Source organism: Crassostrea angulata, chromosome 10, assembly GCF_025612915.1.
Source record: "Crassostrea angulata isolate pt1a10 chromosome 10, ASM2561291v2, whole genome shotgun sequence".
Taxonomy (NCBI): Eukaryota; Metazoa; Mollusca; class Bivalvia; order Ostreida; family Ostreidae; genus Magallana; species Magallana angulata.
Genome location: NC_069120.1, coordinates 33,314,855 through 33,329,452, shown reverse-complemented (window position 1 = coordinate 33,329,452; position 14,598 = coordinate 33,314,855). Strand labels below are relative to the sequence as shown.

At 37.6% G+C, this 14,598-nt stretch overlaps 2 protein-coding genes across 2 annotated transcripts; one reads left to right on the top strand and one right to left on the bottom strand.

Moving 5' to 3' along the window:
• Nucleotides 1-406: 406 nt before the first annotated feature.
• Nucleotides 407-3,428, bottom strand: LOC128164948 (tubulin alpha-3 chain-like). Its single transcript, XM_052829064.1, has 3 exons — nucleotides 3,269-3,428; nucleotides 2,689-2,911; nucleotides 407-1,634 (listed from the first exon to the last, which is right to left on the bottom strand). Exons 1-3 carry the CDS (start codon nucleotides 3,269-3,271, stop codon nucleotides 505-507), a joined length of 1,356 nt encoding a protein of 451 aa, XP_052685024.1. The 5' UTR covers nucleotides 3,272-3,428; the 3' UTR covers nucleotides 407-504.
• A 365-nt stretch (nucleotides 3,429-3,793) lies between these two features.
• Nucleotides 3,794-6,916, top strand: LOC128164947 (tubulin alpha-1A chain-like). The gene is made up of 3 exons (XM_052829063.1): nucleotides 3,794-3,952; nucleotides 4,256-4,478; nucleotides 5,593-6,916. The coding sequence occupies exons 1-3, from the start codon at nucleotides 3,950-3,952 to the stop codon at nucleotides 6,720-6,722; spliced, it is 1,356 nt and encodes a 451-aa protein (XP_052685023.1). The 5' UTR covers nucleotides 3,794-3,949; the 3' UTR covers nucleotides 6,723-6,916.
• The last annotated feature ends 7,682 nt before the right edge of the window (nucleotides 6,917-14,598 follow it).

Sequence of the window (14,598 nt, the reverse complement as noted above, 5' to 3'; positions counted from 1 at the left end):
TGATTTTTTGCAGGAAAAATTCACCTCCTTTATAAGGTTATACTTTCTTCAGAAATATCTTATATTCTTGAAAAAAATCTGCTGACCAAATTGAATACTGCGAAATTATTCAATTTCGTGGGTTCAATTTTCATGGATGGCTTTAATTTTACAGGTTTGTGGGAACTTAAGTTCGTACATGTATAATCTCATATATCTACAGAAGGAAATATGACCTTTTTACCCCAAATTAATCAATTCTTGAAGGATTTTATTTTGTGGAAGAGAGGTACCCAGAAATTTCACAAAAATTGAGCCACTACGAAATCTAATGATTCCACAGTACCCTATTAAGCAATCCAACAAGCTAGTTAAAACTCTACTGGTATTCTGTAATTCGCTGTAATGAAAGAAAAACAATGCATAATTCTTGTAACAGGGTTTAATTTAATTTCAATATGATGGAAAAATAGAGAATCCCTGAATTATGGTTCGTATAATAATATCAAAAAGGTTGGAACACATTTAGTATTCTTCTCCCTCTTCATCTTCTCCTGCCTCCACGGAGTCGACGCCCACTTCCTCATAGTCCTTCTCCAGGGCAGCCAGATCTTCACGGGCCTCGGAGAATTCACCTTCCTCCATACCCTCTCCCACGTACCAGTGGACGAAGGCTCGCTTGGCGTACATCAGATCAAACTTGTGATCCAGACGAGCCCAGGCCTCGGCGATGGCTGTGGTGTTGCTCAACATGCACACGGCACGCTGAACCTTGGCCAGATCTCCACCAGGAACCACAGTGGGTGGTTGGTAGTTGATGCCAACCTTGAATCCAGTGGGACACCAGTCCACAAACTGGATGGTACGCTTGGTCTTAATGGTGGCAATGGCAGCATTGACGTCCTTGGGAACAACGTCTCCTCTGTATAACATGCAGCAAGCCATGTACTTGCCATGACGGGGGTCACACTTCACCATTTGATTGGCTGGTTCAAAGCAGGAATTTGTGATCTCACCCACAGACAGTTGTTCATGGTAGGCTTTTTCTGCAGAGATGACAGGGGCATAGGTGGCAAGAGGGAAGTGGATACGAGGGTAGGGCACCAAGTTGGTCTGGAACTCGGTCAAGTCCACGTTGAGGGCACCGTCAAATCGGAGGGAGGCAGTGATGGAGCTCACAATCTGACCAATCAGACGGTTCAGGTTGGTGTAGGTTGGGCGCTCAATGTCCAGGTTACGGCGACAGATGTCGTAGATGGCTTCATTGTCCACCATGAAGGCGCAGTCTGAGTGCTCCAGGGTAGTGTGGGTGGTCAGAATGGAGTTGTAGGGCTCTACTACAGCGGTGGAAACTTGAGGAGCAGGGTAGATGGAGAACTCTAGTTTGGATTTCTTTCCATAGTCCACGCTGAGACGTTCCATGAGCAGAGATGTGAATCCGGATCCAGTTCCTCCGCCAAAACTGTGGAAGATAAGGAATCCCTGAAGTCCTGTGCACTGGTCAGCCAGCTTACGGATTCTGTCCAAGACCAAGTCCACAATCTCCTTCCCGATGGTGTAGTGTCCACGGGCATAGTTGTTGGCTGCATCTTCCTTCCCCGTGATCAACTGTTCTGGATGGAAGAGTTGGCGGTAGGTGCCGGTACGCACCTCATCTAGATAGAAACATAACAATTGGTTACTATTTTTGTGTGATAAAAACGCCCTGAACTTTTCTTCATTTACTGTAACCAATTTTTCTAACCACGAATATCTATCATAATAATAAATACCCAGATATTAATTTAAAGTGTTTTAAAAGAGCAGAAAAGGATATACCATGAGAAATTTAAAAATGACTGCATTTAGGTCTATAGGGACAAGTGAAAAACTAAATGCCAAGAATATCAATAAATACTTTGGTGGAAATTTGTATTTTAATAATCATTAGAAATAGAAAAATGATTGTATATAATTTTTTCGATAGATTTTTTAATGAATAATTTTACAGATTGAAAGCAAAGGGAAGTAAATCTTTATGAAAAGGAAAAGATATCATTTTAGGACACATTCTGCTCCATAGTAGGAACCAACAGATTTTCTCTCTATTTCAATGCTTTCAAACAATGTCACAGGGATAAAACCTGTGGGTTCAACAATGATTCTGCCCTAACATACTGATACCTAAACATGGAAATTATGTCTAAGAAATTAAAAATACCACTACACATCTGTTATGCATCCCGATTCATTGAATTTGGGGCTATCTATTTTAATAAATGTAGGTATCTATAAGATACTTATGATATATACAAACAATATTGTTATACTTTCATGTTAAATACTGAAATCTGATTGGTTAAGACGCAGTTAATTATATTTACTATTACCCTCAGCGTTAGCAACGCACTTGGCAACGTGTAACATTAAAAAATGTTACATGCGCGAAAATTATACGCGTACGGTTCGCTGTAGAATTCACGTTATTCCTATATAAAAGCAGTAAAATTTTCTTAAAATTTTTAAAAAAGACATTCAGTATAACAAAATAAATAGTGCCTGTTTGGGAGGATAACAGTTGAAATTGACACCCCCTCGAAAACCATTGTCAACCTCCGCTTCGCGTCGGTTGACAATGGTTTTCTCGGGGTGTCAATTTCAACTGTTACCCTCCCAAACAGGCACTATTTATATAATACTATTGGTAAACAATATACTGCAATGACTCACCTACAACTGTTGGCTCTAGGTCAACAAATACAGCCCTGGGGACGTGTTTGCCTGCCCCAGTCTCACTGAAGAAGGTGTTGAAAGAGTCGTCCCCTCCTCCAATGGTTTTGTCACTGGGCATCTGACCGTCCGGCTGGATTCCATGTTCCAGACAGTACAACTCCCAGCAGGCATTGCCCATCTGGACTCCGGCCTGGCCGACGTGAATACTGATACATTCCCTCTATAAACGAAAAATATTTTTTTTTACGTTGTACAACTTATTTTCCAATATTTACTTCCTTATATTATAGTGACTAACGATATATAACATATAGGCGTGGATAATAAAATCATCTGTTATGTTAAATATTTCAATATTAAAAGTCGATAAACTAATCCAATGATGCCAACAGCTGATTTTTAAATATTTTAACTACGTTTCGTTATTTTCCTTTACACGTGTCGAGGAATTCGTAATGCAGCGCACATCACATGCCGCCAAAAACGCCTACCTTCGTCAATTATCTCGAAATAGTTTACACAAAATTTACTTAAATTACAACTTCCATAAAAATATTATTTTTATATATCTACTTACCATTTTGGTGTTGTCGTTGAGTTACAGTGGTGACCGAGAAAAATAAACAGATTTTCGTCTCACACTAGGATCTGCAACGGATCAAGTGAGAAAGATGGAAATTCCGCGGCTTTTCGCTTGCCTTATATATGCCCTCGTTCCGTTCAAACGTGGACGATCCTAAAGGGAATGATTTCATTGGATGAAATTGATGTAATATTTTGTCTGCTCTCTCTATCTCTCCCTCTCTCTCTCTCGTTTCAAAACTTGAAAAGAACATTAGCAATGAACACAATGATGAAATATTCATGACCAATGAATAGACGTATCATATATCGAGTTAAAATTTTAAAAATCATATACGATGATTCGTGGTCATACTGGTATGTCATAATTTGCATTTTTTATAATAGGCCTAATTAATGTTTAAAGCCCCGCCTTCCATTGTGACGTATGCTTTTTCGAAACATTTCTAGTTTTGATAGTTTTCTTGTCGTGATTCAATGAAAAAGGGAGAGGTAATCCGACTTCGGTAAAATCGCAAGTGACGTTGATATATGCAGTGTTGGGGCCTCATGAGTATATAAGCAAGATGAATGAACCAGTACCTCGCTTTCCTCCAGACTCTTTGTTTAGTCACTCACGAGGACTTTTCCTTAATTTGAGACTTGCTCTTCTCATCCTTAAACTTAGCTTTCCAACATGGTAAGTTGTTTTCTCAATCATTTGTATAAATTTGATAAAGAAAATTAAGGAAAATTTCAGCATTGTTGCATGTATCATATGTTTAATTTTCGCCGGCCGGCGGTGAAAAACCACTTAAAATATCCGTCTTATTTTGAATTCTTCGCCTTCATACACTTAATTTTCTGTGGAAAAATGGTTTTTGTCTTACTATACTATTGCCATAAAATCAACGTCGTTGAAATAAAAGCCATCATTAATATGGCGCGAACGTACGCGGGACAACGCCCACGTGTAAAAATGTTGACTTTTTTCACACTTTAGAGGGAATGTATCAGTGTCCACGTCGGCCAGGCCGGAGTCCAGATGGGCAATGCCTGCTGGGAGTTGTACTGTCTGGAACATGGAATCCAGCCGGACGGTCAAATGCCCAGTGACAAGACCATTGGAGGAGGAGACGACTCTTTCAACACCTTCTTCAGTGAGACTGGGGCAGGCAAACACGTCCCCAGGGCTGTATTTGTTGACCTAGAGCCAACAGTTGTAGGTGAGTCATGCAAATGGATTTTTACCTTTATAATATATAAATATAATAATATATATTGTGTCTATTTTTTTCCTTGGATGATTTTGATTTTTTTAACTTTTAATTATCAGTTTATTAAAAACATACAAAATCAAATTTTCACTTTTGGGGTTTTTGATAGGGGGTTAAAAACCCAAAATTGTTCAAAACTATGCATAGTGAGGGTGAAAACATATGGTCAGGTCGTATGAGAAATCGTGACTCATGACCTGGAGCTCCCACAAAATCAATGGTAGCAGACAGCCAGCATTGCATGCAGCTGTTGAGCAGCAGAGCTTTTTTCTTCTTTTTTACTTTCATTTGAGAATGCTGTTGCAGCGTCAGATGAAGAGTAGTTAGACGTTGGTTCTTGATAAGTTCCACATGTGTCAAATGCGGCGCTCTGTTGGGAGGCTGCATTTTAAAACATTTTATTAGATATTGGCCCGATTATTTTCTTCTAAAGAGTTGTACAAATGAAAAATTTTGTAATGCAAAGAAACAAGCCTTTTTTATCATTAACATAATTGCAAGGGATTACGATTGTAGACGGTGAGTCATCTGCACCATGATGCAGCTTGTATAAAATATTGATTGATTTTATTCTGCATCATACGATAATTATTGGAGGCAGACAGCCATTGCGTTAGATGGGGATGAAAGTTTTAAGAGAAGGAAGCTATTAAATCAGCTCATGAAACCAATCATTTCTCGGTCTTTGAAATATTACCGGTAATCAAAATATCATCTATCAGAACTGAGTGTTAGGATTTTAATTTTACACAGTGGTCTTTCAATTTAAGTTTTAAGTAATTAATTCATATCATCCACCAAAGGGTGTGATGTGTCACTATAACACACTGGTACCACAGATTACACAACAATTATGGTTCTCTTCTGGCTGTTTTTTTTTTTTTTTTCATTTTTTTTTACCAGAAATTATAAATGATATGATCTCTTTGGGTGATATAATTTCCTTCCTCTTTGTTCTTGCTTTCCTGATTTTGCCTAATATCAGGAAGTTGCTCTTTGTGCATATTGTTTTATATCTGCTGAAGTTGATGACTTCATCAGCAATTTCCTTTTTCATTAACAGATGAAGTACGTACCGGCACCTACCGCCAACTTTTCCATCCAGAACAACTTGTGACAGGCAAGGAAGATGCAGCCAACAACTATGCCCGTGGACACTACACCATCGGGAAGGAGATCGTGGACTTGGTCCTGGACAGAATCCGTAAGCTGGCTGACCAGTGCACAGGACTTCAGGGATTCCTCATCTTCCACAGTTTTGGTGGAGGAACTGGATCCGGATTCACATCTCTGCTCATGGAACGTCTCAGCGTGGACTATGGAAAGAAATCCAAACTAGAGTTCTCCATCTACCCCGCTCCTCAAGTTTCCACCGCTGTAGTAGAGCCCTACAACTCCATTCTGACCACCCACACTACCCTGGAGCACTCGGACTGCGCCTTCATGGTGGACAATGAAGCCATCTACGACATTTGTCGCCGTAACCTGGACATTGAGCGCCCAACCTACACCAACCTGAACCGTCTGATTGGTCAGATTGTGAGCTCCATCACCGCCTCCCTCCGATTTGACGGTGCCCTCAATGTGGACTTGACCGAGTTCCAGACCAACTTGGTGCCCTACCCTCGTATCCACTTCCCTCTTGCTACCTATGCCCCTGTCATCTCTGCAGAAAAAGCCTACCATGAACAACTGTCTGTAGCTGAGATCACCAATGCCTGCTTTGAACCAGCCAACCAACTCGTCAAATGCGACCCTCGTCATGGCAAGTACATGGCTTGCTGCATGTTATACAGAGGAGACGTTGTCCCCAAGGACGTCAATGCTGCCATTGCCACAATCAAGACCAAGCGTACTATCCAGTTTGTGGACTGGTGTCCCACTGGATTCAAGGTTGGCATCAACTACCAGCCACCCACCGTGGTTCCTGGTGGTGACCTGGCCAAGGTCCAGCGTGCCGTGTGCATGTTGAGCAACACCACCGCCATCGCCGAGGCCTGGGCTCGTCTGGATCACAAGTTTGACCTAATGTATGCCAAGCGAGCCTTCGTTCATTGGTACGTGGGAGAGGGTATGGAGGAAGGTGAATTCTCCGAGGCCCGTGAAGATCTGGCTGCCCTGGAGAAGGACTACGAGGAAGTGGGCGTCGACTCCGTGGAGGGGGCAGAGGATGAGGAAGGAGAAGAGTATTAAACTGCTTGTTTCTGATGAGATTAAAATTCCTTTGTTAGGGAGTCGTTTATTTTCAGCTATATTAGCTTTTGCTCATCATTAGAAATTGGACCATGACGATCTAAATCTCTCAAAAAGTGAATTAAAATTAATAAAAGCATTAAATCTTCAAAACAAATGAAATTCTGCTGATTATAATAAATTACTGAAATTCAGTTTTGTTTACTTGTATTTTGTAATTTATATTTTTTAGGGGGTTGTCTTTTCTTCTTTTTTTGGGGGGGGGGGGGGGGGGGGTGTTACATGTAATATCCAAAAGGGAGTTATATAAGCAAATGGGATTCTTGCTCAACTATAGATTTAAAACCATTGTTGAGCCATTGCCTATCTATAAAATCTAAACCTGTTAGTCACATCTCGTATGGAAGTATATAAATAGATGTACGCTTCTTGTTTTCTGTACACTGAAAGATTGACCCCGAAACTACTGGTGGATGACATTGTTATACGCCACGTGGCCACCAGCTGTGAGCCTGCTTTCCTCATTAGAAAAATATACTGCTGCTATAAAATGCAATTGTTTATTTTTGACACGGATACTAAGGAGTTGTAGTGTACTCTTATCTCTCCTATGTTTCATATGGATTATTTGGGGATAGCATGTCTTGATAATTTATCATATGATGTGTCACACCGTTGACTGAAATTTTCATTAGTTTATTTTATTAAAAACTGAAAACCAAATATTGAAAGTCCTTATACAACGCACGGGGGGATTCGTTCCCAACACGGTTCCATACACCCCCTTGAAGTCAATATGAGCGGACCCCCCCCCCCCCCTTCCTAAAGAATTCTGGCGTAGTATATAACTTCAATTTCAATCCTAATTTCCTTATTTCATATCCATTTTTTACATCCTCCAAAAATAGTGGGGGGGGGGGGGGGGGGACAACTCCATGATAATTCAATTTCTTTTATGTGAATTTTAAAAAATTAGTTGCTGCGAGAAAAAGTGGGGGGGGGGGGGGGGCTCCCCCCCCCGATGCTACGTGCCTGTAAAGAGCACTGGGGGGCACATTTTTTTTTTAGTAAAGTAACTTTTTCTTAGATTAACTTATCATTATATAGATCAATTTTTACGCAAAGGGATCCCCTCCCCCAATTCGAATTTTAATTTAGTTAGGTTTTCAAGTTGGCTAGGTGGTCAGCGAATTCACCATAAGATTTTCCTTAACCTTTGACGTATGATAATTTTAACCACGAACTACCGTTTAGTGAAGAAAATAAAAATGAAAATATTTTTTAAAGCATAAACATTTAGCCCCCCCCCCCCCCCCCCCCCCCACCATTTTACAATGATGGTGATTTGAATAAGAGTTATGCCTCTTGCCATACAAAACGAAGCGTTTATGGTCATTCTAGATATACTTGATATTAATTAAGATACCGGGATATGCAAAGGTCAAATAGTTAGTCACTACAAGTTGGTAATCTTTTTACTGACAGGAGGACATATAAAGTCAAATTTTAGACTATCTGATCGTCTGTTATCAGCTCTAATGATCCTATTAAAGTCGAGGCTGCAAGTTTTTTTTTTAATTTTACCAATATTTCAACTTCCAATTCACCGTAAACACGACCGAAAACTTCAAGACTTTCTAAGATCAACTTACAGTCATCCACCTTCAACTTTCAGTTAACCACGGTTCTCGAACCCTCTCCCTCAGACATCTCAGTTCATTTTCCTTAAAACATAGGGGTTTTCATGGTTTTTAGCTGTTTAAAACATATCATTGTCCCTTAATTAAGTCCGTATTTTTGTTCTATAAGCCAAACTAGAATTAGACTGTATACCGTAAGTATGCAAGTCACCTCATTGCTTTAACAAAGCAGGAGAAGCCATGGATATTTAATGCCATGGTTTGTTAAACATTATCAGTGAAACTGACAAGAACCAAAGTGAAAGATGTATAGGGATTTAGAAATAAACAATACGGTCAAATACTAAAATAGAATCCCCTCTCTTAATTCATTTTCACCCGGCAGCAGCCAGACATCGGATGACCAAGATGAATTAGGGGGTTGTGAAAACAGCTTTAAACTTGCAGTCAGTCATGGTACTCTGTGTTTCCTGCTGGATGCTGTTATAGTGCGTAGTATTTTTGTTCTGTCGAGATCTGCAACGAAGCACACAATTTAAGGAACACCTGAACTTGATACAACGCGTGTTTTAATTTACGGAATATAATCAACAGGTATGCTTCTCTGGGGGATAATTGGACGGGAGAATTTTTTTTCTGTGCGAGAGAGATGTTTCTGGGTGAGTTGTTATCGTAATCTGCAACACATCGAGGGGCCCTCCCCCTAATTTATCCGATACCAGGTGAAATACACACACTCTTTATTAATATTTAAACGCCAACAATCGAAAAAGGTAGGTTATAGCAGGATTTTTTTTCTCATGTTCAATTTTAAAAATGGATGGAATCTAAAAATGTTCAGATCTGATATCATTCAATGTAGTTCCAATCTGCTACATTGGGGCCAGATTCATTGCGTTATTACTAATCTTTTTTTTTAAATTAAAGAACTAAGATTTTTAACTACTAAGACATTTACTGTTATTGTCAATATTCAGATACAGAGTAGGCATACATACGTTCTCGGCAGACTTCATATTCCAATTGTCGGTGGGGGGGGGGGGGGTAAAGGGATCGTTTTTACACTTACATCAACTTTCATGCCTAATTAGTTTTGATCAGAAAAGAGGACACTGCTAATAAAAAAAAAATTAATTATACATATCATTACAGGAAATAAAAGGGTTCCCCTCTTACTTTGTATATGTAATTTGAGTCTGGTATTTAGATTTTCAATGATTTAGTTCTACGACTTGCAAGGATAAAAACATTTATTTATTAGTTAACTAATCTATCAATCAACTAACTCAGATGCCCTTCTCCCCCTCCCCCCTCCCTTAATGAAAGTGAATTACCAGGGCATCAAAATCAGACCTGGCTTTCATATTTACTTGCAGGAAAAAGAGTCAAACCAATAAAGACACAGGAAATTGTAAAAGTAAATTGGTAAATAGCAGAATTTTAAAAATACATTGCAATAAAGCATCAAAGAAGATGTCTGTATATATATAACAAAGCCTTTCTTCCTCTGGCTGCAGACGCAAGACATCTCTGTCATAAAGATTTACTTGCTACTGTTCATCATGTTAAACACGTGTTAGATTTATAAGTTGTTCTCCTGCAGAAACTCGGGGCCTCCGTTGAAGATGTGTATTTTTTTACCATCAGAATTCCAGTCCTGTCTGAGAATATATGCAGGGTGCTTATGTTTTATTGTTGTTCTTGATGGAGAAATGCTTATTTGAACTTATTTTATGGAAAAACGTTTTATTATCTAGAATTTAATGTGATGATTAATTGATTTAATTAATTGTTGGAGAAATAATAAAATAAATTTTTTTTAGTATTCACACCTTTTAAAAACTAAAAATACTTAAAAATATAATGAACATTAATTTTAAAAAGTTCACCAAGATTTGAACTTGACTGGTCACATGATAAAATCGTGTGAAGCCCGAAGGGCCTCTCAGAAGGTTAAATCCCATACAAAGGAGGTTCAAATCACTGTGATTCTGGTATGTTGTTGTTGAACATCCAATCAAGAATCCCCTAGCCAAAAAATGGATAAAGTATAGTCATCAATAACACTGGTTTCAGATTTAAACCTTTTTTCTTAGCTTTATTTAGAATTTGATCTTCAAATTCAGACCTATGTGGTGTCCTCTTAAATAATATTATGCCACCAACAATTGAAGTACAGTTTATCATTCATGAATTAATGGTGGCTTGGTTGCTACTTCCAGTAACTTATCCCCTCTCAGCTTATAAATACTGGAAGCAAATGCCCTTTGAAACTTTTCCTTTTACCAATGTCAATGAAGTAAAAAAAGAAGTAAGTTTAATTTTCTTCAAATTGCTACTAAATCTATATGTATATATGTTGTACATGGATGCAGTATCTAAATTTAGATATATATAATGTTGAACAGTGTTGCTAGATTTAAATTAGTAAAGGGGATTGATATGAATTTTGGCTTGGAAGACCTTATATAGTGTGCTATATCAATACATGTATATCTGCATGCTTCTTGTTGGACGGGTGTTGATGAATTAAATTTTGGTTAGGAATCAGCAATTTTGCTGTATTGTGAAGAATTACAAATTTGAACTTTGGCTTTGAAGTTTTAAAAATTTAAAAACAAATTTATGCTTCCTAATTTTATGGTCGCTGCATTGATGAATCTCTTTGGTTAGATTCTGAAGAAAAAAAAATTATGTTCTGTGTGCAGGAAAAGATCAGCAACAATTAAAGTAAGTGACATTTCATCAGTTGTTTATATTCATGTCAAAGTACACTAACTATGGGTTTATACCTTACTAAGACTTGCAAATTCATTAATGAATTCCAATGACCCTAATAAATAATGAAAGCAATGGACTGTTGGCCCAATATACAGCCATGATAGAACATTCCGTAGGTGGACAATGCCAGTTAAACAAATTCAACATCGTATTAATGATGAGTGTAGATTAAAAAAATTCTAATGAATGGGATTGTATGCACGGAAAATGTGGATGTCTATATTGTTAGTTTGGCTGCGTATACTTTCTCTACATATGGAATTCATTAATTATTGCAGAGATACTTATATAATCACTGGTGATTTCTATGGATTCTTTCTTTCTCTGTCTAGACAGTCTCTCTCTCTCTCTCTTTCTCTTGCCCTCACTCTCTCTCTGTCTCTCTCTCTCTCTTGGTCTTGCTCTCTCTCTCCTATAATTTCTAATAACATAGATGATAGAAATTCTTGCTTTATAACTGTCTTCATTTTACATGTAAATAATGAAATTTAACTAAATTAAACTGAATTGTTTATAAAGAAAAAAATATCTATGCTAATTACTACTTAATTATGCATGATAGATTGACATGGAACCATATCAATCCAACATGCACAGAGGAGATACCTAGAGGACAATTACCATTCAATCTGTATTCATCAAATGTTTATGGTATGTTAAGCAAGCTAAAGACAGGTATATTTTCTTCTGCTCCTTCTAGGAGCGTACTCTTGCCTTTTTGATATATTTGAAACTGTCTTGTTTTGACACACGAATTGTGCGGTGCACCGGAGAAACCGTGGCGGGTCGGTCGTCATTAGTTGGTGGGGGGCTGTTGTTTCAGACTGTCTTTATTACGGCACTAGAGGTTTGCACATCGGCAAGTCTGCGAGGATGATATTCTGCTACTTGATAAACAATCTTGAGTGGCTGCCTTAGGATTCCATCTGACAGTCACTATAGTGGGACGCGCACTCCGCACAAAAATGCCACAGCTCCCGCAGAGACCAAGAATTGGCAAGCTTTGATTCTGTTGGAGAGGTGTGAAATCTTAATATTTTTTTTTCGTTGTTTTGTATTTTCAAGGATAAAATAGTTTTTGCTACTTTCTGGGAAAGGACAATTATCTTTTTATGCAACTAAAGTAAGTATTTTGTGGTTTTATTTTGAACACCTTTGATCATAAATACAAACTCTTCTCCTAGTTTTTCTTTCCATTTGATCCTTTTCTGCATTAGTGCCACTATATTAATTTTCTTTTAAAAATAAATCTTGAATTGAAAATAAACGAATTAATTTGATTGAATTATATTTAGAAAAGTTTTATTGAATTGAAATGTCTTAATTAATATTGATATTTTAATATAAGACCTTATTAGTGTTATTTACTTTTTTATTCATTATCAGTAAGAGAGGAAAGAAGCATGCAGAGGTTACAGAGTATTATGTAGAAAGGGGAATAACTTGATATACACATTTTATTTCTTCTTACTAATACTGGAGTCCAAATGTTGTTTCATCATTGATTTGTCTTCTAAAAGTGAAATTTTGTTTGGCTCACAAAATAAATGCAATTCTTATAAGTTTAAAAACGATTCTACAAATGCTTTTTCATGTATTTTTGTTTATGAATTAAAAACAAAATTATACAAGTAGAAATGGTATGGATCCAACATAAACCTTAATTGTGTTGCCTATATATGCACATATCCAAAATATTTTCAGTGGGGTGTCCTATGGTTAATATTTTTTCTTCTTTTTTTTTTTGGGGGGGGGGGGGGTGTCTGCCCGGCCTAACTTCTGATTACTTTCCTATGTAAATTTAGTGTGTTTAAATTTCATAACCCACTGACACCCCCCAACTCCTTACGATATCTGTGCATGACCTACTTTAACTTCACACATGAATGTGACATTGCATGGTTAGAATATCAGGACATTAAAAACATAAGGTACTTGAGATGAAGAAACGTAATGTGACAAGGGTGGTTCCTCATAAAAATAAATTCCTTCACTTCTTTTCATTTCATTTCAGACAGATGGGCTTTATCAGGGAAACTTAGATTTCTCTAATTAATTTTAATCATAAAGGACATTGACCTTCCATTCTGCTAAAATCAAGAGAACCGTTGGTACTGTATACAATTCAGTTATCAATAATACATGAAAACTCAATTTAAAGCATATGTTTTAAGGACCGGGAAAGACAGAAGAGATTAATGTCAAAGCATCCTTACACATCAGAGCGGTTTCTTCAATTAGCCATGTCCAAGTGCAGTTAAAAAGAGTTTCAGGAAGAATTGAACCAGAATTTGACCTCACTTAGTGTGCAATTTGTCACCTTGATCTGGCATCACGCTGAATTTCTTAGTTTATGGGGCAAATCTTGAGAGCTTTTTTTTTATGTGGTGGTATTCTATTGTGATCTGATTTCCTTCACTGACACCACTAATGTGCCTTATCAATATTTCAACTTATTTGAAATCAATTGAAAATGTGCCCAAATGGTATATCTGTATTTCTCTAATCTCAGAAACTGTATATCAAAAAAGGTTGCTGCATCATCTGATGTATGTATTACACTAACTTAATTGGTATATTGCACATAAGTGCCTGTATGCATTTTGACTAGTTAATAAATCCTTAAATTTAAAGGACTGGCAATGAAAAAGTGATTGGCAAAGGGACACGAGACTTGTTATTTTGTGAGACAAAGAATGGCTTCTTGGCTAAAAATCTGTAAATTCCTCGTAGAAAATGTAACGTTTGATTTTGCTACACAAAGTTTGAAATGTTTTTAATTTTTTTATACTCACACAAACACCAAAATTTGTTTGAAAGAAAAACAGTGATAACCTACGGATCAAACATTTGCATTTTAAAGATTTTTGATTGCTGTCGAGTTTCAATTGAAAATTATGTATAAAAAACAACAATTGTCAATGACTGTTTTAAGAGTTCTGGGAAAAATGAGATAATATGCTCCAAAAACCGAAAACACCCATTTGATCATTTTAATTAACTGCATGACCCCTAATTCGCAAAAAGGCTCCAGCTTTTTTTTTTTATCCCTCAATAATATATTTATGTGGCCTTTTCCTGTACATCATATGATCTTTGGTGCAATAAAAGCAGATCTTTATTAGTTTCTTAGCATCGAAGGAAATATCAATGTGTCATTGGGGGTCATTAAACATTGAACCTTCAAAATCCTTTGGCATATTTTCTGCCCAATCCATCCACATTCTCTGAAGCTCAAAACTTGAAATCTCCCCCCCCCCCCCCCCCCCCCCCCCCCCCCCCGAAAAAAATAATAATTCTTAAGGACAAACAGTATGTATACCATCTGACTATAACCATCATTATAAACCTGTGTTAGAGGCTTGTTCAAGAACTGGCAAACCAAGCATTGGCTTGGTGGAGCCTGTGGCTGCATGGTATGAAGCGTTTGTGAGTGCTGAGGTGAACGGTATAGT